The sequence below is a fragment of the Notothenia rossii genome, assembly GCF_949606895.1.
Source record: "Notothenia rossii genome assembly, chromosome: 3".
Taxonomy (NCBI): Eukaryota; Metazoa; Chordata; class Actinopteri; order Perciformes; family Nototheniidae; genus Notothenia; species Notothenia rossii.
Window position 1 is genome coordinate 35,800,936 of NC_136901.1, and position 27,012 is coordinate 35,827,947.

The following is a 27,012-nucleotide window of genomic DNA, read 5'->3' on the forward strand; positions in this document are numbered from 1 at the left end:
CTCAAAACTTAAAAAAAAAAAAAAGGCACCAGTGGGTTTCTGCTCTCTCTGAATAGAGTCGGTGTTAAACCAGTGATTGACGTGAGAAACTGGAGCAGGATTCGTTGCGCTTTTGGAGACGCAGTGCATCCTGTATAGTGGCGCAGAAACTGCATGCATGGCAAAGGAAAGGAATACATTTTGATCACGTTTTATCGCTTTTTAAGGCCTGTTTTTTTGGCTCTTTTGGAGTTTTAAATTGCATCTTCATTCACAGGACAATTGGGAGTTAGCGCAGCGTTATTGGCCGGGGCCATAAAACATGACGCACAAATGATGTTTAACATTTCTATAGATGGAGGATCATTCTCTAAAAACTTGGAGGACTTTGATTCAATTCGCAGTGTTCTTCTTTACAGGTCAGTAGCAAATTCACACGATGCATGGATGACACAATTACCTTTCTTTTCTCTTTTTTACGCACACCTAAAGTGTTGTGCTTTTGTTTGGTCGTAGTGGCTTTGCTGAATACCGGAGGGGATTTAAATGACTCGTGCAGGTCGGTAGGGAGGAGGAGAAAGAGGGGACATTATATGCAACATTTTAAATGCCACAAACGTACTAAAAATTGTAAAAATGCGCTCTAAAGTTCATTTAATTAGTTGTTATTGTATCCTCAGTCCCACTTCAAGCGTTGTTCTCAAACATTCTGATGTATTTTACACCGTGTTATTTTAATAAACTGTACCTGTGTTTTTGTGTATAGGGTTAATTAAATGTTCCTGTAGATATAGTAAAACAACGTATTTGGTGTTTTATGTGTGGTAAATACATTATTTAGCGTGCGAGAGTCTCGTGCTGCCAAGTAAACAAGCACGCACTTGCCTGCCCATGCCCGAGACAGCAAGGAAACAGAAAGCTTCTGTGTTGTTAGGGGCAACTGCACTGTCCACCAATCAGATTGCTCTCTTTAGAATCACGTGATCACACCGTGGCCAGTCAGCTCGTCAACGAGTTCCAACATGGCGACAGAACAGCAGCGTTTGTTTTGGTAAAAAGTTTAGCTTTTTTAAGAAGTATCTCGCATTGTATGGGGAATAAAACGTCTCGTAATCAACATGGCGACTGCAGACGCCCGAAAGTGTATCAATACAAATGTTTGTGGCGGGAAAACAGAAGAAGACGGTGTTGAAATGCACGGTAGCGACTGTGAATCCACATCAAGTTTCAACAGCTCCGACTTCTCAGAGTAAGAAGATAATGTATCCTCTTTTAGACAACAAACAAACACTTATCCTCCTTTAGACAACAAACAAACACACCGTATAACGTGGAGTTGACATTGTGAAACCCCGTAAATCTACTGCAGATTTGACAGATGTTTGAACGAGCTAGCAAACAGAAACATTTGTTAGCAGGAGATCCTGTAACTCGACACTAACATTTTGATGGTGTTACTTTCCCATTTAAAACTTGAACTTTGATGTGTGGCTCCTTCAGAGGGGGAAGAAGTATTCAGATGCTTTAGTAACATTAACAATACGTTATTGTCAAATTACTTTATTACAAGTAAAAGTCCTGCATTCAAAACCTTAAGTAAAAGTACAAAAGTATTCTTAGTAATATGTAAAAGTAATTATTTTGCAGAAGAATGTATATAAATATATCTATATATGTGATATAAATATATAATATTGTTGAATGTACAGTAAGTCTGTGTCCAGCTTTGAGGGAGTGTGTCTTCACATCCACTCAGTTTCTCTCCTCTCTTTTTCTTTACATGGCTCTTGGGGAATGTTTTCAATTTGGGACGTAAACCTTCATAAATAATTGTATGCTTCTCGCCACCCTCAGTACATTTATGGATAAAACATCAAAGCTGCTTACCACAGCTTCTTCAAAGCAGGTTTAAATAGAGAAAAGCCACACGGAAATATCACTATTACACCATACACTATTTTGGACATGCTTTGTACATGTTATAGTTTAGTTTTTTTCCTTCATACATGTACAGCTCTGATAATAGTATAATAATTCACCTAAGCTTAGCAAAGCTTTTTAGACCAGAAGTTAGCTTTACCGCAATATCAAGATATCCAACCTCCCAAATGTTATACAATCCTGTAACAGAATATACAATTGATGGTACATCTCTCATACTCTACCATCTCTTCCCAGTTCCATTCCATGCCTTTTAATAATACGCGTCTTTCAATTTCCTTTTTCTCTCTCAGTGACTTGGAACCAGAATGGCTCGACGACATCCAGAAGAACGGAGAGCTTTTCTACCTGGAGCTGAGTGAGGGCGAAGAGGAGGCTGCACTGGCCAACGCCAATCAAGGTGTGGCCACTAATCACGTCCGCTTTAGCGAAAAGGAGGCCGAGATCCTCACCGAGCAAAACAAGAAGCAGCGATGCGCCTCTCGGACTAAAGGCGAGCCCACGCTCAAACGGCTAGCCAGGATCCTGAGGAGAAAACGTCGGCCATCTCAGCGCAAACCTGGAGCAAAGGATGGGGGTAAAGAGAACTCTGCTCTCTCGTCAGCTCCAGCGTCCATCCTGAAGAACCAGCCGGCTCAGAGGCAGGCTGTGAGGGTCCAGCAGCTGAAGGAAGTGTGTGTGTACCTCAACCCCAAACGTCTGGCAGGGCCTCTCTGTGAAGGTGGAGGCCTGCTGGAGGCGCTGCTGGGGGTGGTGCATCGAGCCTCCTGGGGCCGAGGGCTGGGGGACCCTCCGGAGGTCCGACAGGAGGACAGACTGACCGTCCATGGATTGATACCCAACAGCCCGGCCATCAAATGTGGACAAATCCTAATTGGTAAGACCATACTGTGTCATGGGGTTTTATATTTCATATTGTTGCATCGACTCAGTTGTCTTGTGTCTTACCTGTCAGAGAGAAACCATTCTTTATTTATTTTTGTTGTATGATCCTACCTTTGACCTCCTTGATTCTATTAACCTGATAAAACGTTATATTTTGCTGCATGTACCTTTTTAAAATTCTTACAAATAATCTGAGGGGAATTTCTTGTTGTTTGTTTTTAACTTTAATGTTTCATTTTGTAAAGCACTTTGAGCTGCATGTGTTGTAAAAGTGTTATAAATAAAGCTTTATTATTATTATTATTATTATTATACTTAAATTCAAAGAGTCAGCTGTTATTAACCTTGTGCAAAACTAAACAAATATCAGAATGACATTTTCATGTTAGTTGTCAAAGCAGTAAAGCATGTTTCACGTTGGCTAAGACACCCGTACAGACCTCGGTAGACGAGGGATATATCTGAAAAGCTTTGGAGGAACATTTTATTTTGATAAATATAACATACTTTTGTCACTGACTCACTTTCCCCGTCCTCTAAAAGAATCAATTGGAAACTGCAGCTCGTCTGATTTCAATAGCAGTCGTACTGAGTCATCTACATTTCCAATCCACACAAATGCACTGCCAGATCACGGGGCTGCAAATAATACAACACAGTCCTCTTGAGAAAAACAGCCCACAGCATTCATAATGACTCTATATTATTATTGTTATTATTGTGAGTACACGAAGAACTAGCCTTGGTGTGTCAAACTCTTTCAGAAACATTCATCCATAGCAACAACTTCAAAGTGATACAAACTTTGTCATAGTTTCTGTGTTGAGAAACCACTTAGGTGTTTAACAGCTACTTCTCATTGCTAAGTCTTCGCAGCAAGTATATTCAGTCCTAGTGGAGCTTTCAGTGCACTTCCTAAAGAAAATGAAGCTCCTGGTCCTGAGGAAATGTCTGATGGAAAGCCTGTCTCCTCTGAAGTGATTGTCCCCTATCAGGGTTAATGATCGGACAGTTTTTAATAGATCGAAGAACGTCGAGCTTCAACACAAATGACTTCCCACACGAGTAACTGAGAAGCTTCTATGCAGCATGCTTAAACAATAAGAGTGGTAAAATACCTGGAATAGCTCCGTTACTGAGATGGCGTTCAGCCTCCATGCACACAGAGCAGGTGGAGCTGTTTGTCCTCCCTTTACTGGGTCTTTACAGCCAAGTGCATAGAGCAGAAGCACATTGCCATACGAATCTGTTGTTAAGCCAAGTAAACATTAAAGGCATGTATCTCATCCCAAATGGTTCCAGACTGAGAAATATCTCCTTTTAGTCAGGGTTGTATTTAGTCACCTGTCATGGCGGCATACCCCTTTCAGTTTGCCTTCCAGAAACTCAGATTAAGGATCAGGTTAATGTATTTTGTTAACATTCGAAGGATATTGTACCCATCGTGACACACATTTATGGACAACAGAGACAATAGACTAATATGTTTTTATACCGTTTTGTTCGACGCTTAATTTCAGGGATTAAAAACCTCGTCATAAATCGTCGATGCAATGCTTACGTTGTTTCAATTTATCATGAAATGAATTTCCTTTATTGTGGACAGCATGACCCTCACCTGTGAATCTAGTATCTATCATCTCCTCCCTTTCTTTTTTTTCTACTTTTCTTTCTTGCTGCTACAAATCAAATTCAAATATGTCAGCGGGTTAAACATCCACACTATTTATCAGCATGTTTTCTTTTCTATCCAAAGCCAGGTTTGATAAATGTCCTTTTTCTTCGTGCTTTGTTCAGGTGATGTGCTCGTGGCGGTGGACGATGTGGACGTTTCCTCTGAAAACATCGAGAGGGTTCTGTCCTGCATCCCAGGACCTACGCAGGTGTGTGTAAACCTTTTAAATAAAAGCACAGCAACAACAACAGTTTGAAGGTGTTAGCAATCAATATTGATCAAAACATTGTTAGTCCCTTTCTTATAGGAGGCCCACAATCTGAGTGTCTTGTCCCAAACTGCAAACATAGACATTAAAGTACTTTGAAATGCATGGGTTCATCTAAGCTGCTCAAATGTGAATAGAATGTAGAAGTCAGCGCTGTTTGACATTAGAAAACCCTCAATTACTGAGAAACGATCCTTTTGATTTGCAGCTGAAGTCTCCAGTCCGTGCCTCAGTCGTGTGTTTCTACCGAGAAAGCAGACCATCAGGAAGTAGGAATTTGCAAATGACAGAGTGTGACCGGGCGGCTGGCGGATAGACGGGACTGCGGTGCGACGCTTTTCTCGCCGCCCACAGGAAGCTGTTGCGGGTTTGGACGCGCAGCTGATTAGAAGATGTAGTCGGAAACTAAATTACACTGTAGGGAAAAGAGCAGGGGCAAAATACAAGGTTCCCCAGACACCACGATGACCCTTGAGACACTTGAAATAGAGTTGTATTGCGGACAGGATGATTGTGTTGGAGGATGTTTTTCTGTCTGCCAGCCCTCCCACACAGCACCTATTATTTCTGGAGGAATAAATATTAGTATTAAAGTTAGTCTGCCGTGCCCTTATAGCGGGACAAGCCTCAGTGTGTGGCTGACTGAATGACTGACATCAACAGACTGGAATTCCAGAGAGAGCGCAATCCGCACGAACCACATCCTTTTTATTCATGACGAGAGAAAGTGCTGCAGTTTAGCCCACTCAGCATCTTCACCCCGTGATTGTTCAAATTTGAGGTTAGCCTAAACCCATTTTCATGAATTCCTCATCTCAATATAACCAAAGCTTTCTCTTGCAAACAATTGTAGATATCCCTTTCACAACCTCTGACTTCAAGGACTCAGAATCACCAATTGAACGGTCCGTCACATGTATTTTTCTTTCCACCCCTATTGGGCTCTTCTTTAATAATAACGATACTTTTGGCTGAAATGGCTCGCAGCCCAGATGCCGGCGCCTGTGGTTCCCGCTGACAGGCCTCCGGGAGTTCTTGAAGTGATGGTTGGATTAGAAAAATACTGTTTCGACATTTTATCCCGGGGAATATGATATTTATTTCCTTCTATGTATTTGGTAGGTACCGTATAATATATGCCTACCCACATTTTGTGGAAAGTAACAACCTCAGCACCCCATTTATTTCTCGGAGCTTGGGTTAGTTTCGGAAACATGATCTGTACTCCCCTGTATGTGAGTGTTCAATAAAATGGCATATAGCATATACAGTCAAACACCATAATGTAGTGGGGCGTGTCCAGTTAGTGGTTTAACTCGATCTGTACGTTTCATAGTGGGTTGAGATCTTTTTTTGTATTTCTCCATATAGTCATTTTCAGAAACTATGATCGGACGTGGTGTACAATATTTAAATTGAGATTTGACAGATTGCTTTAACTACGACATTTCTCGCAGTATCTCATCTCTGCATGTGTTTCCATACGAGTGCTAGTTAGATTACCGTGCTGCTCCGTTTCTGTTTCTGTAAAATAGAGAAATGTGGTATGGAAAGTAAAAAAAAGACCGCATGAACCAGAGAAGATTCATTCGGGTTGCAAGGGTCTGGTTATAATTTACTCAAACACGCTCAGACAAGCACAAAAACAAAAACCCCAACACAGATCCCTGCAATTTGTTATGCTGCGGTTAGCTCTGGATGTTAGTGTGACATTCTCCCAGACGATCTCCATCCTGCTGCTCACTCTCCACCCTAACCCTCAATGATCGTGTAATGATTGAACGGTTTTCTCCCTGTTGGCAGCGCTCCACACACACATACCATGTATACATCACTTCAGGGGACATTACATTGACTTACATGCATTTCCTGGAGACTTATCCTAACCTTAACCAACACATGCCTAACCCTAACCCTTACCCTAATCCTAACCAAGTCTTCACCCTAAAATTAACGAGTCCCCACACGTGACAGATTTAGGTCCCCACAAGGATGGTAATGCTAGGCCTCACATACACGCTCACCTCTATGTTCCTTCAACAGACACATGAACACTGCCAAGTGTAAATAACCACACAGCGCCATAGTGGCTACCTTTAAAGAATGAAGGAACTCTTAACAGAGACCAAAAGGCAGCCTGATGCAGTTATATTAGAATGTTAATTATAACAAGATACATGTGGTTTTTTGTTGTTGTTTTTTAACAACATTACTGGATATTCAAAACCATCTCCCCTTTTTTATTTTGTTGTTTCTTTTGACATGCACCTAGGTCTATCTTCTCCTTATATATAGACACATTATCCTTTCTAGCATTTAGACTGTCTTTGTTGCAAATGTATTATCTTTTTATTTTAAACACACAACACCTATTGTCCGTCTTATTGTGCGAGTCTAAGGACAGAGGGTTTCGTATTCTGTATAAACCGTAAAGCCCCCCGAGACAAAGAATGTGTGATATCGGGCTTTACAAATACACTTTGATTGATGGATTGATTGATTCATATTTGTCCTCGCTCCTCTGTCAGGTGAGGCTGTTGTTGGAGACGTTGGCTCAGATGGACGACGGCAGGGCTGAGGACACTTCATCGGTCCGTAAGACGAAAGCCTCTCCTCCCGTCAGCCAGCTGGTGCGTCTGCTGTGGGGCGAAGACACCGCCGAGCTTCAGATGTCCATCGCACACGTCCCGCACATCGTCATGTTCCTCTCGCTCAAACTGGACTCGGCGTCACCGCAGGAAGAGGTCAGTCGGTGTGTGTGAAGTGTATCGTAAAAACATTTATGCACCTTTGACAGAAATGAATGACAAATTAACCAACAAACCTCATTAAATACTTCTATCTTAACTTCAATTGAAACCTTATCTTGGCCTATTTGACCTGTGTTATTGTGTTCTGTTGGAGGAGCCTGTGACCTAAGATTTTCATTGTCATAACTACAATATAGCTATGCACACGTGACAATAAAAGCCAATAAAGAATACACAATGCACAATAAAGAGTGAGAATGGAAATGCCTAAAGTCTGAGATAATTAGAAATCTCCTTTTTGGCTGTAAAATAAAGTGTTATGTAACAACCCCCAGTGTCTGCTTAGCAAATGCTTAGCTCCTGAGAGCAGGCAACCCCCACCCTTTAGTTTATATATAAGCTCCACCCTTGTTGGTGCAGCTGTCTCTGTGGCGCAATTGGTTAGCGCGTTCGGCTGTTAACCGAAAGGTTGGTGGTTCAAGCCCACCCAGGGACGACTTGTTTTTTCGTTAAAATAAGCAGGAGGCAGCATGTGAATGAGTAACCAGATATCCGTGAAGTAGGATAAGGGTCAAAATAATTAGGAGGGAGCGGCGTAGCGAAAGGAAGGAAGCTAGTGGGAACAGTCCACTCTACCCCTTTAGGATCACATTTTTCTTAGTGGGTGATTTGACTGAGAGCAGCTATAAAGCTGGATTTGAAACAGAAGAAGTGAGCTGTATTCTTATATCTGAGTGTTAACAATGACCTGATTTGAATAGGAAATCTCAAGCACAGGAGTGGAAAGCTTTTAGGTCAGACTTCTAGAGAAAACTACTGCTCTGGACGGTCTCCAAATCCTGTGGGTGCCAGTGACAGAAAGCAGAGAGAAAGGGGGGAGGTTGAGGCTCCTTCCCCAGAGTGAAGCGCTTGTCCTTTTCTGTCTCTTTAGGATGAATCCACACATGCCATCTTTGCTAAAGTGCAGTAGTCTATATACAAAAAATCATAATTTCCTATGTTTTTGGTCCCTATTTTGTATTGTTTTACACTCATGTCCTAGACACCTTTTTTTATTGAGTTAAGTTTGTACATAATGGAGAAACAAAACAGAGAAATCACATTGTACTTGTGGCTTTTCTTGGTATAGAAAACACAAGTACAAGATCATAAATAAAAGACAATGAAATAAATCAAATAAAAATTCAACAGTCATGGTTACAATGTGCATTCAGATATATTGTGTAGTCTCCTGAAGAGCATATGCCTTTTCCCACAGTGTCATAAATAATCAATTTCTTCCATTTACTCTCAAAAGTATTTACTCTCACCTTTTGGCAGGATATGTTCTTGTGACGTTAAACTGCAGTTCCTTTTTTGTATCTGCAAGCCAGATTGTTTTGTTTTTTCACCCAAACATCAGAGTAGTAGAGTTCGTGATGTCTGCAGCCACATCAGCCAGCGGTGGATTTCCTAAATGACAGAGTCGTGCAGGAGCATCCACTTTGATTAGTTAGTCCTTTGATTGCAGGGTAGAAACCACAGTGGTATTTTGATTCTTAGCCGTGTGATGATTTCATGATTGGAGCATTTTCTGGCTTGTATGTATGTACAGACGAGACGTAGCTTAAGTGATGGCTGTTGTTTTTGTGTTCTGGTTGGCAAGGCTACGAGGGGCCCGTTCATTCAAGGTTTGTATCCCCTAACCCAGTCCCCTCAGCGGCTCTGCTCTTATCCACTTTGTATTCTTTAAAGTTGCCAGCGTGCTGCGAGGAATCTTACAAACTATACACTGAATCTGCCTGAAGAACCCTCTCATCAATAGTCAGAAATAATGTTCATACTTCAACTGTGAAAACGATTTGTGTGCACACGTTACAGGAAGCACTGATGAGTTTCTCTGAGCTTCAGCTAACTTCCTGAATCTACTCTTCTTTACTCTGGACAGTCCGACATGTCAAATATCTTTAGGAACATTAATCTTTTAAAGTGACATGTAGATATGTCACACTTTATGTGACATTTCTTTTGGTTGATAGGCTCACCAGAGATACAGTGGGGCAAAAAAGTATTTAGTCAGCCACCAATTGTGCAAGTTCTCCCCCTTAAAAAGATGAGAGAGGCCTGTAATTGTCATCCTAGGTATACCTCAACTATGAAAGACAAAATGAAAAAAAAAAAAAAAAAATCCAGAAAATCACATTGTCTGATTTTTAAAGAATTTATTTGCAAATTATGGTGGAAAATAAGTATTTGGTCAATAACAAAAGTTCATCTCAATACTTTGTTATATATCCTTTGTTAGCAATGACAGAGGTCAAACGTTTTCTGTAAGTCTTCACAAGGTTTTCACACACTGTTGCTGGTATTTTGGCCCATTCCTCCATGCAGATCTCCTCTAGAGCAGTGATGTTTTGGGGCTGTCGCTGGGCAACACAGACTTTCAACTCCCTCCTAAAAAATGTTATGGGGTTGAGATCTGGAGACTGGCTAGGCCACTCCAGGACCTTGAAATGCTTCTTACGAAGCCACTCCTTCGTTGCCCGGGCGGTGTGTTTGGGATCATTGTCATGCTGAAAGACCCAGCCACGTTTCATCTTCAATGCCCTTGCTGATGAACGGAGGTTGTCACTCAAAATCTCACGATACATGGCCCCATTCATTCTTTCCTTTACACGGATCAGTCGTCCTGGTCCCTTTGCAGAAAAACAGCCCCAAAGCATGATGTTTCCACCCCCATGTTTCACAGTAGGTATGGTGTTCTTTGGATGCAACTCAGCATTCTTTCTCCTCCAAACACGTCTAGTTGAGTTTTTACCCAAAAGTTCTATTTTGGTTTCATCTGACCATATGACATTCTCCCAATCCTCTTCTGGATCATCTAAATGCTCTCTAGCAAACTTCAAACGGGCCTGGACATGTACTGGCTTAAGCAGGGGGACACGTCTGGCACTGCAGGATTTGAGTCCCTGGCGGTGTAGTGTGTTACTGATGGTAGCCTTTGTTACGGCCCGTCCACACTACAGCTTCAAAAAAAGCTTGCCGGTGGGCGTGTCTGAAGCTCGACCAACAACCAATCACATGAATCTCCCGCCCCTGACACACAAGCAGCGGTTTGATTGGCTAGAACTGGTACTGGCATATGATTCGATTGGCTGACGCTTCCACCGAAAGCTTCAGAAGCTTCTAAAGTTGAACATTGCTCAACTTTTGCAGCCTGAAACGCCAGGAAAGCTCCACTCTGCTACCCACAATTCAGTTCGGCGAAAAGCGAGGCAACGTGAGGTCACCCCATTCAAAGTGAATGGGCAGACGCGTTGGAAACCGTTTTTGAAGCTGTCGAAGCTGTAGTGTGGACGGGCCGTTACTTTGACTATTGACTAGGTCCCCCCGTGTGGTTCTGGGATTTTTGCTCACCGTTCTTGTGATCATTTTGACCTCACGGGGTGAGATCTTGCGTGGAGCCCCAGATCGAGGGAGATTATCAGTGGTCTTGTATGTCTTCCATTTTCTAATAATTGCTCCCACAGTTGATTTCTTCACACCAAGCTGCTTACCTATTGCAGATTCAGTCTTCCCAGCCTGGTGCAGGTCTACAATTTTGTTTCTAGTATCCTTTGACAGCTCTTTGGTCTTGGCCATAGTGGAGTTTGGAGTGTGACTGTTTGAGGTTGTGGACAGGTGTCTTTTATACTGATAACGAGTTCAAACAGGTGCCATTAATAGAGTCAACAAGTGGAAGTTACAGGTCTGTGAGAGCCAGAAATATTGTTTGTTTGTAGGTGACCAAATAATTATTTTCCACCATAATTTGCAAATAAATTCTTTAAAAATCAGACAATGTGATTTTCTGGACTTTTTTTTCTCATTCTGTCTCTCATAGTTGAGGTATACCTAGGATGAGAATTACAGGCCTCTCTCATCTTTTTAAGTGGGAGAACTTGCACAATTGGTGGCTGACTAAGTACTTTTTTGACCCACTGTATAAATCTTTGTGACACACGGCAACACTTTGACCTTGTATCTCTGTGTGACTGTGTTCTTGTGTCTGCAGGAGGAGATCTTGTACCAGTACCCTGCGTCCGAAGCATCGGGGCAGCTGAAGGGAGTGAGGGGGATCTTCCTCACGCTGTGTGACATGCTGGAGAACGTCACAGGGGGAAGGATACTCAGGTGGGTTAACATTTAATCCCAGTTGTAGCTCCCCTCAAATAACTAACTTTTCTCCATGTTCATTCCTGGATGTTCTACACTTTGCTCACTCGTCTCCTCTATCCTCTCCCCCAGCTCTTCTCTCCTGCTCGGGAAGCAGCTGGTCCATGTGGGCTACTGGAAGGAAAGCAACAATCTTCTAGTCATCGGTCTTCCTGCTGAGAGGTAGCGCGAAACACACGTTTCCCACAGACACTGTAAAATACCTCCTCCACATTTCATTTGAACTGCAGACTGATGAAAAAAACAACATAGACATCGCCCGGCAGGATTGAATTTCATACGGCAGTTGCACATTTTTAAGAGATTAGAAATGACCTTTATTTGTAGAAGTGGAGACGTATTTAAGAGCAGTATCTGTTAAAACTATTTCAACGTGCGTACGGTCTTCTTTTCGTCCTCTGCTGGCAGCATGAATACCTCCTTTAAGGAGCTTGTGGTTGTTCATGAGACGACTCGTTTTACCCCACTTTTATATTTTTAGAAACCCGATCCAGCATCATCTCAGTTATGAAATCCTTCATGCTTAAAAGCTCACAGATAGATTTTTTAGGAACACCAATGTTGAGAAAAAAAAACTATAAAATGCTTTTGCTTCATGGTTCCTGGCAGTTAGTCCAGGTATTTGATGACATCCGCTGAAGCTCGTTCAGGTCTGGGTTCAACATGTCTCTGTTTCCTCCAGAGTTCCTCTGCTGTGTCTGCAGACGGTGGTGGGAGACGTGGTCCGGACGCTGAAAGTAATGTATGGCTCCTTGGACAGGTGGGTCGCTCTTTGCTTTCCTGCTGAGAGAGCCGGGTCAAACTGCTGTTTTTCTTCCCGCGAGGACACATAGGAAAGACTAAAGGGAAGACACATAGGAAAGACTGAAGGAAAGACACATAGGAAAGACTAAAGGGAAGACACATAGGAAAGACTGAAGGAAAGACACATAGGGAAGACTAAAGGGAAGACACATAGGAAAGACTGAAGGAAAGACTGAAGGAAAGACACATAGGGAAGACTAAAGGGAAGACACATAGGAAAGACTGAAAGGAAGACTGAAGGAAAGGAAGACTGAAGGAAAGACTAAAGGGAAGACACATAAGATAGACTAAAGGGAAGACACATAGGAAAGACTAAAGGGAAGACACATAGGAAAGACTGAAGGAAAGACACATAGGAAAGACTAAAGGGAAGACACATAGGAAAGACTAAAGGGAAGACACATAAGAAAGACTAAAGGGAAGACTAAAGGGAAGACACACAGGGAAGACACATAGGAAAGACTGAAAGGAAGACTCAAGGAAAGACACATAGGAAAGACTAAAGGGAAGACACATAGGAAAGACTAAAGGGAAGACACATAGGAAAGACTGAAAGGAAGACTGAAGGAAAGGAAGACTGAAGGAAAGACTGAAGGAAAGACTAAAGGGAAGACACATAGGAAAGACTAAAGGGAAGACACATAGGAAAGACTAAAGGGAAGACACATAGGAAAGACTAAAGGGAAGACACATAGGAAAGACTGAAGGAAAGACACATAGGAAAGACTAAAGGGAAGACACATAGGAAAGACTAAAGGGAAGACACATAGGAAAGACTAAAGGGAAGACTAAAGGGAAGACACACAGGGAAGACACATAGGAAAGACTGAAAGGAAGACTCAAGGAAAGACACATAGGAAAGACTAAAGGGAAGACACATAGGAAAGACTAAAGGAAAGACTAAAGGGAAGACACATAGGGAAGACACATAGGAAAGACTGAAAGGAAGACTCAAGGAAAGACACATAGGAAAGACTAAAGGGAAGACACATAGGAAAGACTAAAGGAAAGACACATAGGAAAGACTAAAGGGAAGACACATAGGGAAGACACATAGGAAAGACTGAAAGGAAGACTGAAGGGAAGACACATAGGAAAGACTAAAGGGAAGACACATAGGAAAGACTAAAGGAAAGACACATAGGAAAGACTCAAGGAAAGACACATAGGAAAGACTAAAGGGAAGACACATAGGAAAGACTAAAGGAAAGATACATAGGAAAGACTAAAGGGAAGACACATAGGAAAGGCTAAAGAGAAGACTAAAGGGAAGATACATAGGGAAGACACATAGGAAAGACTCAAGGAAAGACACATAGGAAAGACTCAAGGAAAGACACATAGGAAAGACTAAAGGGAAGACACATAGGAAAGACTGAAGGGAAGACACATAGGAAAGACTAAAGGGAAGATACATAGGAAAGACTAAAGGGAAGACACATAGGAAAGACTAAAGGAAAGACACATAGGAAAGACTGAAGGGAAGACACATAGGAAAGACTAAAGGAAAGACACATAGGAAAGACTAAAGGGAAGACACATAGGAAAGACACATAGGAAAGACTAAAGGAAAGACACATAGGAAAGACTGAAGGGAAGACACATAGGAAAGACACATAGGAAAGACTAAAGGAAAGACACATAGGAAAGACTAAAGGGAAGACACATAGGAAAGACACATAGGAAAGACTAAAGGGAAGACACATAGGAAAGACTGAAGGGAAGACACATAGGAAAGACTAAAGGAAAGACACATAGGAAAGACTGAAGTGAAGACACATAGGAAAGACTAAAGGGAAGACACATAGGAAAGACTGAAGGGAAGACACATAGGAAAGACTAAAGGCAAGACACATAGGAAAGACTAAAGGGAAGACACATAGGAAAGACTGAAGGGAAGACACATAGGAAAGACTAAAGGAAAGACACATAGGAAAGACTGAAGGGAAGACACATAGGAAAGACTAAAGGAAAGACACATAGGAAAGACTAAAGGGAAGACACATAGGAAATACTGAAGGGAAGACACATAGGAAAGACTAAAGGGAAGACACATAGGAAAGACTAAAGGGAAGACACATAGGAAAGACTAAAGGAAAGACACATAGGAAAGACTAAAGGGAAGACACATAGGAAAGACTAAAGGGAAGACACTTAGGAAAGACTAAAGGGAAGACACATAGGAAAGACTGAAGGGAAGACACATAGGAAAGACTAAAGGAAAGACACATAGGAAAGACTGAAGGGAAGACACATAGGAAAGACTAAAGGGAAGACACATAGGAAAGACTAAAGGAAAGATACATAGGAAAGACTAAAGGGAAGACACATAGGAAAGACTAAAGAGAAGACTAAAGGGAAGATACATAGGGAAGACACATAGGAAAGACTCAAGGAAAGACACATAGGAAAGACTCAAGGAAAGACACATAGGAAAGACTAAAGGGAAGACACATAGGAAAGACTGAAGGGAAGACACATAGGAAAGACTAAAGGGAAGACACATAGGAAAGACTAAAGGGAAGACACATAGGAAAGACTAAAGGAAAGACACATAGGAAAGACTGAAGGGAAGACACATAGGAAAGACTAAAGGAAAGACACATAGGAAAGACTAAAGGGAAGACACATAGGAAAGACACCTAGGAAAGACTAAAGGGAAGACACATAGGAAAGACTAAAGGGAAGACACATAGGAAAGACTAAAGGGAAGACACATAGGAAAGACACATAGGAAAGACTAAAGGAAAGACACATAGGAAAGACTAAAGGGAAGACACATAGGAAAGACTAAAGGGAAGACACATAGGAAAGACTGAAGGGAAGACACATAGGAAAGACTAAAGGAAAGACACATAGGAAAGACTAAAGGGAAGACACATAGGAAAGACACATAGGAAAGACTAAAGGGAAGACACATAGGAAAGACTGAAGGGAAGACACATAGGAAAGACTAAAGGAAAGACACATAGGAAAGACTGAAGGGAAGACACATAGGAAAGACTAAAGGGAAGACACATAGGAAAGACTGAAGGGAAGACACATAGGAAAGACTAAAGGCAAGACACATAGGAAAGACTAAAGGGAAGACACATAGGAAAGACTGAAGGGAAGACACATAGGAAAGACTAAAGGAAAGACACATAGGAAAGACTGAAGGGAAGACACATAGGAAAGACTGAAGGGAAGACACATAGGAAAGACTAAAGGGAAGACACATAGGAAAGACTGAAGGGAAGACACATAGGAAAGACTAAAGGCAAGACACATAGGAAAGACTAAAGGGAAGACACATAGGAAAGACTGAAGGGAAGACACATAGGAAAGACTAAAGGAAAGACACATAGGAAAGACTGAAGGGAAGACACATAGGAAAGACTAAAGGAAAGACACATAGGAAAGACTAAAGGGAAGACACATAGGAAATACTGAAGGGAAGACACATAGGAAAGACTAAAGGGAAGACACATAGGAAAAACTGAAGGGAAGACACATAGGAAAGACTAAAGGAAAGACACATAGGAAAGACTGAAGGGAAGACACATAGGAAAGACTAAAGGGAAGACACTTAGGAAAGACTAAAGGGAAGACACATAGGAAAGACTGAAGGGAAGACACATAGGAAAGACTAAAGGAAAGACACATAGGAAAGACTGAAGGGAAGACACATAGGAAAGACTAAAGGGAAGACACATAGGAAAGACTAAAGGGAAGACACATAGGAAAGACTAAAGGGAAGACACATAGGAAAGACTAAAGGGAAGACACAGGAAAGACTAAAGGGAAGACACATAGGAAATACTGAAGGGAAGACACATAGGAAAGACTAAAGGGAAGACACATAGGAAAGACTAAAGGGAAGACACATAGGAAAGACACATAGGAAAGACTAAAGGGAAGACACATAGGAAAGACTAAAGGGAAGACACATAGGAAAGACTGAAGGGAAGACACATAGGAAAGACTAAAGGAAAGACACATAGGAAAGACTGAAGGGAAGACACATAGGAAAGACTAAAGGGAAGACACATAGGAAAGACTAAAGGGAAGACACAGGAAAGACTAAAGGGAAGACACATAGGAAAGTTGGTTGTGAGCACCTTATGTCATTGACGGACAGAGGCAGGAACATAGAACGTACAACACTCAGGCCACAGGGTAATAATGTTTGCTTCGTCATCCCAATAGATACATAAATAAATAATCAAGTTAAAAAACCTATCAAGAATTTAAAAGTTTGAGTTCAGAGGGGATGAAGGACTTCGAACGGCGATTTGTCTGAAGAGCAGGTAAAGCATACGCCCTGATGGCAACAGACGAAATTCATCAGCTAGAACATGACCTGGAGAGGCCAGTATGCTCTCTGCTTGACATACTGTAGATGTAAACTGCAACTTGTCTGCTTTTCCAAAGGCAGCCATGGTATTTGTAGTTCTTGAGATGTAGTCATTCTTCTGTAGTCCTATGAATGACCTATTCTTCATTGTGTCCTCTGTAGAGCGTTCTGTCAGGCGGACCACGCCCCCAGGTTGGACCACTTCTTCTGCCTGTTCTTCCAGCTGCTCATCCAGCCGTCTCGCCTGAGGGACGGCTCCTCCTCCGCCCCCCCCACCGACGTCTCAGGGACCCTCTTTCTGGACGGACTGCCGGCGGTCCGATGGCTCACGCTGCCTCCAGAAATCAAGGTTAATTTCTCTCTGTGGGGACAGAGACAAGAATATCATGTAAACATTTAATTAGTGATGGAGTCGAAGTAAATGCAGTGGTAACAGATATTTGTTTATTGCAGTGTCTCTTTTTTTATTGTTTAATGTTGGTTGTGAAGAAGTTGTTTAAAAATGTAGCAATGGCGCCCTCTAGTGTCCAATGTTGGAAATGTAGCAAATACATCATTCATAGAGTATCTGTATTGAAAATAGATGCAAATGTAATGATGTATATGGTTAAAGTGGATAAGTTAAGACTTTGGATAAGACTATAAGTAATTGGAAATACAAAAGGATTTGACATATTATAAATGCTATTAAGATTTTATCTGATGTTCTCTCTCTACAGATGGAGGTGGATACTGTTCTCTCTGATTTCGAGTCTTCTGATTTTGGAGAAATGGTGAGAAAACACACCAGCACTGCTGTCAAGCGTTACATACTTGTATATCCATGCCACCTGTTGCGAATTAGTGATGGGAATTATGGCTCTTTGAAGGGAGCCGGATCTTATGGCTCCGTTCCTTCAAAAGAGCCGTTTTTTAAAGGGGGCGGGGCTACTAGGTTTATCTGTGAAATAATCACCAGGATAATGATTGACTGTATTACCAGACCTAATGTCAATAATCTGCATTGTAAACATGACACAAGGTGGCGCCATATCAATGTCAGTGAATGTACTACTTTGAATTTACCCTCCGTATGTGTTAAGTAAATAAAGTTGCCTTGCCTTGAATGAAATTCACGCAACTCTTAATATTAGATACTGTGTTTTTAAGTGGCGATGGAGATTATTAGTTGACCCTGCTTTAAAGGATATTTTGCCTTTACAAATGGTGGGATTTATCACTGCCTGGGTTTTGGTTGAAGTGCATCCAAGTGCTGCTGCGTTTTCGCGTTTGGCTCATTTTCCATCCGAAAAACACGTCGTCCAACACTTGTTATGAATTCTCTCTCTCGCGTACTCCCTTAAGACCCACCCCATCTCACTCCTCGTGCTGAAACCTACCAATCAAGTATAGGGGGGGGGGGGGGGGGTCTTCACAGAATACGTGTGGGGAACAAAATCAAGCTTTTTAATAAATAACAATTTAGCCAATTACAAATAGGTGCTGTAGGCTTTAGACCCACACGTGTTCCGTAATCCTGCTATGTATTAGTTGGCAGAACATGCATGTGAGCTGAGATGCCATCTGCTTTCTGGCCTCAGCAGGGGAGAGGAAAGTTCAGACTGTTTTTAGAGTTGTGTTCGTGTACCTGTTGTATTATTAATGAGAAGCTAATGTCTGGTTTGCCTGTGTACGTGCAGCGCTAACCGATTACATGAAGCAGCACTTTAGGTCAGACAAAGTGAGAGCGAGGGGAGATTCATACAGGAAGTGGTTGAGTTCAATTGAAGCTCCATTTAAATGTGTTTTTTATATTGTCATCTCGCCAAGCTTTGTTAAGTTTCCTTATTTGTTCATTGTTGTTTAAAGAGTTCCTGGTTTATAATAGGTCCAATTTGTATCGAGGTCAAACAATGTCACTACTCTATTTGTTGTATTTATTTATCTTTATTTCCTTCTCTAACAGTCTGAGGACTTTTTTGGCCTGAGGCGTCTGTATGCCATTCTTGGCTCCTGTTTGTTCTACAAGGTAGGGATCTCGGTGAAAACACACTCGCTCATCTCTCATATCTCTCATATCTCTCATATCACTCATATCCAGTGTTAGGGATGTACATTAATGGAAGATTGTCCATAGCAGCGTAAAAATAAGTTTTATTACACTCTATCAAATGTATTTTCGCTCACAATGCTGGCTTTAAACCCTACATTTGTTTGATAAAAGCTGCACTTAATTGTCCACACGCTCCCCTTGCAGTCCTACCTGATCGCCAACCACCTGCCTAAAGAGGACCTGCTGGACGTGTGCCTGTACTGCCAGCACTACTGCCTCCTGCCTCTGGCCTCTGAGCAGCGCGTGGGTCAGCTGGTCATCTGGAGGGAGGTGTTCCCCCAGCAGAGAGCGAGCACCAACAACCCAGGATACAGCCAACCCCAAGGACGCCACTTCCTCCTCATAGTGGGGCTGGTGAGGAGGCCATCTGTCGTGTCAAATGATCATCAGGCGCTTTCACTCCGGAGTACTTTTCCCGCTTAGTTCCGATAGTTCCTGGGATTTTGCGTTCACACCAAAAAGAGAACTTGGTTCATGAGAACACTAGCTGTGTTCCTACATTTAGGATTGCACTTGTATATTGACTTTCTTTATTACTTTATTAAATATAACAAAGACTAACTTTGCCCCCTCCAAACCAATCACTCCTTGTTGCCCGATTTCTACTCAGTTATATTTGTATATGGTACAAGTTAAGTTATAACTTGTGTAAGATATATTTCACAATCATTTCCCCTTCTCTCTCCCTCTCCCCCTCTCTCTCTCCCCCCTCTTCAGAGGCACTTCATGCAGTGCGTGCTGCTGGAGGCCGGCGGCTGTGCTTCAGCAGCTCTGGGCTCTCCAGGACCCGACTGTGTCTACGTAGATCAGGTGAACCTTGTGATTCTTCAAAGCTAATGGCTAACATATTACCTAGTCACTCTTACAGCCTAAACAATGCAAATAGGCGGAGATACTGTCCACTATACTGACGAGGAAGGATAAAGGGACATTCTGTAGCTGAGGAATGTATCAAGTCTTGCAAGAAAAATAGAAGTACTTAAGGTTTTTATTGTCAAACACTAAGATACAAACATACAGTACTTTGAATGGATAAACTGAACGTAAAAAGGAATGTAGTTATGAATATAAATAAGAAGAAATTAATACATATATTTACCTAAAAAGAGGTTAACAGGAATGTATCAAATGAATATGGATGAAAAAGCGTTTACAGTTTGCGTTAGTTCGGAGGGGGGAGGGGAGGTTTGGTTAGTGTTTGTTTGTTTTGAAAAAATGAGTGAAGTATTAATTATTTCATTTAAGTCAGTTAATTTCTTGGCGTCGTGACATCTTGAATGTGATGTCCTTGTACCCTCCTCACTCATCCTGCTGAAAAAAGGAAAAGCCTATAAAGTGCTGTTCCTCTCTGAGCCCAGGTGAAGGCCACCCTGCTGCAGCTGGAGGTGTTGCAGGCTGGTGTTGAGGAGCGCCTGAACGCCCCCCCGGCCCCCTGCCTGTCCTGTGCCGACTGGTTCCTCCCCGCGGCCCGCGACCGCCTGGACAGCCTGGCCTCGTCCTCCCCCGTCTTCAGTAAGCTGGCGGGGGCCGTCAGAGGCTCCTCGGGGGGGTCGAGGGGCCGCAGCCTGTTCGGAGAGAGGGCCCGGCGGAGCAGCCCTCAGAGGAGCCAATCGGACAGCGGCAGCGAGGGCCAGATGGATGCTGGGACATCACTGGCTCCAGGCCTCAGTCCACACTCTACACCGGACTCGGGGAGAAAGCTGGGGGGCCGTCGGGACTCCCTGGGGTCCGGAGGGTCTGAGGGGAGTGGAGGCAGCGGAGGACTCTTTAAGGTACATTTGGAGTCTTTCCTTGAGGCTTATATTTGTTCCTGTTGTTTATTACTGTGTCTTGATGCAGCTTACAAAAAATGTGCGTGTAATAATTCTTAACATTTATTTGTCATAAAAAAATGTGTGTTTTCAGAGGAATGTGTAATACACCCCCAACAACATTGACACATAGAATCAGATAAACAAAGGAAGGTCACAAAACGTGTTTTTAGTTGGAATACAGAACAGTGTTAGAATGAAATGGTGCTAACTGGTGTCAAAATGATTTGTCCACTGAATGATTTTTGTTAACGTACCACACTCAGGCCACGGGGTAATAATATTTGCTTCATCATCAGATTCTAGAGCCATATGAAATCCGCGTTCACGGAATCGCGGACGGAATCGCGGAATTGACCAATAAAAATGGAATCAACTGTAAAACGTGGAATATTGCAGAATTTGCCATAATTTGGACTGAAATTCCGTTTTCGGGAGAACGATGGAATGTTTGGTGCAAAGCAAAAATGACCGGGACGCTAACACGTGTTACAACGCACACGTCACTTCCACACTGCTTCACAACAACACAGCAATGTCCAAGCGTGTAGCTGCTTCGGTATCAACATCATCATCTAAAAAGCTACGAAATTCCACACTAAACCCTCAATTCAGAGCACAGCAGTATCCGAATGATTTTTATGCCTCCGGCGATAAGTTATTTTGTAAATATTGTCAACATACCGTGGATTGGACCCGCAAAAATACGTGCGACGATCATTTAGTCTCGAAAAGCCATGTCAGAAACAAGGGAAAACACTGTGCTTCCCAAAACACACCTGCACTTCAAACTACAATTACAGCAAGTACCTCGTCAGCAGATTCAAGACGAGAGTTTGTGCAGGACTTTGTAGCTGTTTGCGCCGAGTCAGACATCCCTTTAGCAAAGCTGAAGAAGCTGCGACCATTTCTAGTTAAGCACTGCAAGCAGGGAGGAGCGCTGCCCGAGAACGAAACAGCCCTTCGTCAAATCCATCTGCCCCGTGTGTTTGACCAACATATAACGGCTGTTTTGGAGAAAATCCGTGGGAAGAAGTTGTCGGTGGTTGTTGACGAGACGACCGATACCAGGGACTGCAGTGTTCTAAACATCGTCATTGGTGAGCTAATGAACAGCCTATTAACATGTCGTTTAAATATCCTAATTTTTTTTACATGCTGCAGTGTGCATTGTCAGCATGCAAAGTGTGATGACGATGATCTCTGCCTGGTGATCACAATAGATACAGCTAGAGGGCGAGGCTAATCAATGACACTATTGTGATTAAATAGCTATGTACAGTAGTCCTACATTTAGGACTATAGATGGAAATTATAGCTCCTTGCTAAATCTGGTGCACCAGTCTATTTTTTTAATGCAAATGATTGTCAGTGCACACTGTCCTTTATAAACAAAATAAACTAAAGGTGCATAAATTATGCATTACTGTATTTCATCACAATAGAATAGATACTATAGCTAGGCTACTGACATTGTGATAATGTCAGTAGCTAGCTGTATCTATTGTTTACACTTGAAATGTGTATTTTTATTTTGTGCATTTTTATTTTGTCACAATATTATTTGGCTTAAATATAATAATCTTTTGCTTGTGTTATCTTTCATTGCAGGTGTTGAAAACCAGTACTATCTGGTGGATGTAATTTTCATGGATCGATGCAACCACTCAACAGTTGCCCAAGCCATCATACGCTCCTTCCACAGCAATAATCTGGAACTGAATGATGTCTGGGCAGTGGTCACAGATCATGCCTCCTACTGTCTGAAGGCATACAGGGAGATTCTAAAAGGAGTGATGCCCAACAGTGTCCATGTAACGTGCCTCTGCCATATCATAAATCTGGTGGGTGAGACCTGGCAGCACTACAGATACTTCTCTGATGCTGCATCACTTGTGGCAGCGATTAGATCTGTCTTCTGCAGGAAGCCTGCTAGAAAGAGAAGATGGGTGAGCTTCCTCATCAACAAGGAGTTTGTGCACACCAAGGCTCCTCCTGAATCAGTGGGCTCCAGATGGAATAGCTGGTTTGAGGCAGTGCAGTACCACGCAGAGCATGTTCATCTGTACAGAGAATTTTTGTTGGAAGAAAATTCATCAGCCCAAGCAGTCACAAACATCCTCAGCCTGCTAGAAACAGAGGAAAAGATGCAGGCCCTCATTGTGAAGCTAACCTTCATCGCAGAAGGCTGCTCCAAACTGATGACAGCTCTGACTATCCTAGAAAGAACCCATCGTACCACAGCAGTGTCTGCATACAACATCATGGAGGACCTGGGCTCTTACCTAGTGAATGGAACAGCAAAAACATGCGGGTTTGGTGCCAAGACAGATGAGCTGCTGAGAAAGACGGGTGTTCGAGAGAGGAAGCAGGTTCTTGACGATCTCCATGATGCCTTCCACTTGGCCTTCACAAAGTTCTCCAAGCACTGGGACACGCACCCAGCCAGAGAGATCTACAAGCTGATAAGAGTGTTCGATCCAAGGCAGGCACCAGCCATGGAGAAGCGGATTGAAGCCTACACAAGACTGATACCCATGGCAAACCCATCACAAGAGCTCAGTGAGCAATGGCTTGCCTACCAGCACTCCAGGGAGCCCTTGGCAGCTGATGTCACTCTTGCTGATTACTGGAGGGGCATGAGTGTGAGATTCCCAAAAGTTGCAGAAATGGCAATGTCCTACATCTACTTCCCAGTCAGCTCAGTTGACTGTGAGAGGAGTTTTAGCAAGTACAAGACTCTCCTTACAGACAAGCGAGAGGCACTCACCGAGCTCAACACAAAGAGGCTGACCATCATGTACTTCAATGGAGATGTCTCTGATAGATGGAAGACTTAAATGGACAGACAGGAGCTAATAAGGAGTAGTAGTACTAGTCATACTACTACAGGGAAACAGAAACACGTTTTATTGTTTTAGTTTCAAGTTTTCAACTAAATTCAGGTTACTGAGTAAGTTGTTGCATATTTTCTGATGCATTTTTTCATTTATAATGAAAAGCGTAACAGTTTACAGTTATTGTGTTTACAGTTATTGTATTGAGTGTTTTGTTTACAGTTATTTATCTTTTTTACTTGAAGCACAGAGAGAAAAGTTTGCTTAAAATGTGTTAACTCAGAAGCCAGAAGCCAAGGGAATGTTTTGTTTAGAGTTTTTTCTTTACTTGAAGCTTATAAGCACTTTAAAATGGAACTGTAGCACTTAAACATTAAAAAAGACTGTTATATCTTATTGAATTGTGGACATTTATTCATTCCCACTTATTAGACACTATTTCTGATGGTAAAATTAGCGTAAAAAGCAAAATACAGAATTCTGAAATATTAAAACGGAAAAAACGGAATTTGGCAAAAAATAAAATGGAATTTGGAAAATAATAAAACAGATTTCATATGGCTCTATCAGATTCCCAGGATGAAGCACCCGAATCCATTCTTCCTGGGCACCCTGAAGAAGACCCTGACGGAAAGGGAGACGGAGGAGATGTACAACACCATGAAGTGGGTGATGAGATGCATTTCTTGTATTTTAACATTTTGGCTAGAACTTGCTAAAAAGCTTCTTCTTGTTGTGACAGACTGACCTCTGGAGCAGAGAACACGTTGTTCCACTACGTCGTGATGGAGAGTGTCCAGGGGATCTTCATCGCTCCGACCCACAGGGAGGAGGCTCAGCTCAGCGGCTCCATCCACCCGCAGCTCATCCGCAACTTCCACCACTGCTGCCTCTCCATCCGCGCCGCGTTCCAGCAGAGCCTGCCGACCAGGGTTCGTCACCTCTAGGAGGCCATGAAGAAATGTGTTTAGAACCGCAGACCGTGTCTGATCAACATACTGTGTCGAAAATATGCAAAAGAAAACGACATACTATGTTGTTTTCGAAAATACCATACTGTCATTTTTTGCGTATTTGCAACTAGTATAGTATAATAGTTGCAAATGTGCAAAAAACGACATAGTATTGTTATGTCGAAAACATGCAAAAAAAACGACATCCGAATACCTTTATTCGTCCCACAGAAGGGAAGTCCAACATATGCTAAAGAAAATACATGTCAAATGTTCTAGAAAAAACACATGTCCAGAATATGCAATCGATGGTATACTGAATGACCTGTCCCCCTGCAGGGCCGGCGCGCTGCAGACCGGCCTCAGGGCTGGGGTCTCGGCCCAGTGAAGGAGCACGGGGTCCTGTTTCAGTGCAAACCTGAGAACTGGACGGACCAGAGGAAGCCCGCTCCCACCATGACCTACTGGGTGATAGGGTACACTTTATCCTATTACATGAATACCTGGATGGAACTATTCAAATTAGGCTCAACATTCCCCGTTCTACTTGAGAGCGTTTTGCCTTAATTTGTGCTTTTAACTATTTTTAGAATTACATAAAAAAAAAGAAAAAGTTTTGATCTATCTGTGTGTCTTATGACATTTCATGATTATTTCTAACTTCCAAAATTGCATTCTGGATAATTTTCTGAAAATATCAAGCCTGCCTTTCCCCCCCCCCCAGTCTAATGTATTTTTCCATGTCTCAGTCGCATGCTGCTCGAGCCGGTCCCTCAGGAGTTCTACGTGTGTTTCCACGACTCGGTGGCAGAGGTTCCCGTAGAGATGGCCTTCAGACTCTCCTTCGGTCTGGCCTTGTGATCAGATCTGTGAAGAGAAGGATGGACACACACTACAACACTTCTTAGCATCTGTTGAACTCTCAGGAAAAAAACTGTTGGGGATTATTATTATTATTATTATTATTATAATATAGCAGGTCATTGTTTTGTGCTTTGTTGCCGACCACAGATGTGTGTCTTAATGTGTTTGTGGAAGTGAAAAGCCAGTGAATACCTCAGAAAATGTGTTGTGGACCAACTGAAACTATTCTGCTGCAGCTATGCTTCATGTTGACAGCAAATAAGGTTGTAACAATGCAGTGTTGTAACAACTAAATGATACTTTATTTAAGATGTACAGTTTTGTATGGAAATAGATTAACAAAGTCAATTAAAGAAGCAACTCTCTTTTATTGTTTGTCCGTCTCCACAACATAATTCTACATTACTGAAAAGGGAGTGGAAATAAAGCTATTCTTTCTCCAAATATTACAGTTTTTCTCGATTGCTAACACACTAAAATTATACATAAAGCATAATTATTTTAACTGACACTCAAAGAGCAAAACATCGGCTCAAATCTCCAAAACTCTAAACACGTTTTCAGCTTTTCACACAATTTGCAAATCAACATGGCACTTTTTTCAAACCACTGCACACGTTTCTCCACATGAGACACAGGAATCTGACATAAAGTCACGTGTTTGCACATACATAACACTGATATTCAAAATGCCTCACACATGGACCAATTATAGAGAAACACGTTCCACCTGACCAAACACCTTATAGCATATTGTTGGCTCATCAATCAGGATGTTAGCACTATAAAAAGACCACAGATGAGTACTTTCTTACAGAAACAATGGAAGCCAACATGGAAGCAAGAGGAAGAGGAAGAGCTGGGCTGAGAGTGAGAGGAGGAAGAAGAGGTGGGGTGAGAGTGAGAGGAGGAAGAATGAAAGGTAGAGCTGGAGGGAGAGGCTGGACTGAGGGTTCTGCCTAATCTAAGCCGATTTTACTGTTGCCTCTGTAATCCGGATACTTAGACTTGAAAACAGGTTAGTTACCAGTTTTAGCTCAGCATAATTCATGATATATCAGAGCTGATATCTGTTGTGTGAAACGTATTTACTTCATTGCTGTAATTTAATTGTTGGCATGTTGCATACTATAACTGTACAAAAATCCTACACAATGTACTGTGGTAGACTTACTTTTATGCAACACAGACACTGACCAACCACTATATCTGTGTTGTTTATCTGAAGGACTGAGAAACAAAGAGGTGCAGGTGGAAAGCTAAGGATTTTCAATGAGGCACAGGAAGCAGCAGTTACAAACTGGGTTTTGGCAAACAATGCATCACACTTAGAGATCCGAAGCATAGTAACTATGTGCTGAGATGCATGTTGCACAATGTTAGTTTTGAATGAAATGTGATTTTTTTTTCAACAACTAATTTGTATTTCTTCATTTACTGTATTTCTGTAAACTCAAGCAATCTTTCTCTGTAGAAACCTCTATGTACAGAGCACAGCCCATAAAGATGAAAGTGCTTTAGATTATGCTCAGCAGTGTGTAGTTGGGTGGTCAAACCATCTAGTATTAAGAATGAAGTGTGTTATGTTTGGTGCAAAAGTTTGCATTTGGTAAGTGTTTATGT

The 27,012-nt window shown here is 42.1% G+C and overlaps 2 protein-coding genes across 3 annotated transcripts; both read left to right on the forward strand.

The window, feature by feature from the left end:
* intu (inturned planar cell polarity protein) lies at positions 1–25,759 on the forward strand. Of its 2 annotated transcripts, none has more exons than XM_079672294.1 (17): positions 1–398; positions 2,214–2,797; positions 4,603–4,688; positions 7,277–7,492; positions 11,532–11,650; positions 11,765–11,854; positions 12,375–12,452; positions 16,995–17,181; positions 17,552–17,605; positions 18,778–18,840; positions 19,069–19,278; positions 19,642–19,734; positions 20,283–20,696; positions 24,143–24,237; positions 24,315–24,504; positions 24,865–25,001; positions 25,275–25,759. In XM_079672294.1, the coding sequence occupies exons 1-17, from the start codon at positions 313–315 to the stop codon at positions 25,384–25,386; spliced, it is 2,814 nt and encodes a 937-aa protein (XP_079528420.1). In that variant the 5' UTR covers positions 1–312; the 3' UTR covers positions 25,387–25,759. The 2 variants fall into 2 exon arrangements, with proteins under 2 accessions (XP_079528420.1, XP_079528419.1); XM_079672293.1 differs by lacking the exon at positions 1–398 and adding an exon at positions 807–1,228.
* LOC307033731 (uncharacterized protein) lies at positions 20,707–23,968 on the forward strand. The gene is made up of 2 exons (XM_079672295.1): positions 20,707–21,835; positions 22,347–23,968. Exons 1-2 carry the CDS (start codon positions 21,178–21,180, stop codon positions 23,573–23,575), a joined length of 1,887 nt encoding a protein of 628 aa, XP_079528421.1. The 5' UTR covers positions 20,707–21,177; the 3' UTR covers positions 23,576–23,968.
* Positions 25,760–27,012: the final 1,253 nt, after the last annotated feature.

Coding starts and splice junctions, on each gene's coding strand:
- LOC307033731 (XM_079672295.1), top strand. CDS start 21,178: ATGGAATGTTTGGTGCAAAGCAAAAATGACCGGGACGCTAACACGTGT. Junction 21,836..22,346: donor TGTTCTAAACATCGTCATTG/GTGAGCTAATGA, acceptor CTTTCATTGCAG/GTGTTGAAAACCAGTACTAT.
- intu (XM_079672293.1), top strand. CDS start 1,098: ATGGCGACTGCAGACGCCCGAAAGTGTATCAATACAAATGTTTGTGGC. Junction 11,651..11,764: donor ACAGGGGGAAGGATACTCAG/GTGGGTTAACAT, acceptor CCTCTCCCCCAG/CTCTTCTCTCCTGCTCGGGA. Junction 17,182..17,551: donor CGCTGCCTCCAGAAATCAAG/GTTAATTTCTCT, acceptor CTCTCTCTACAG/ATGGAGGTGGATACTGTTCT.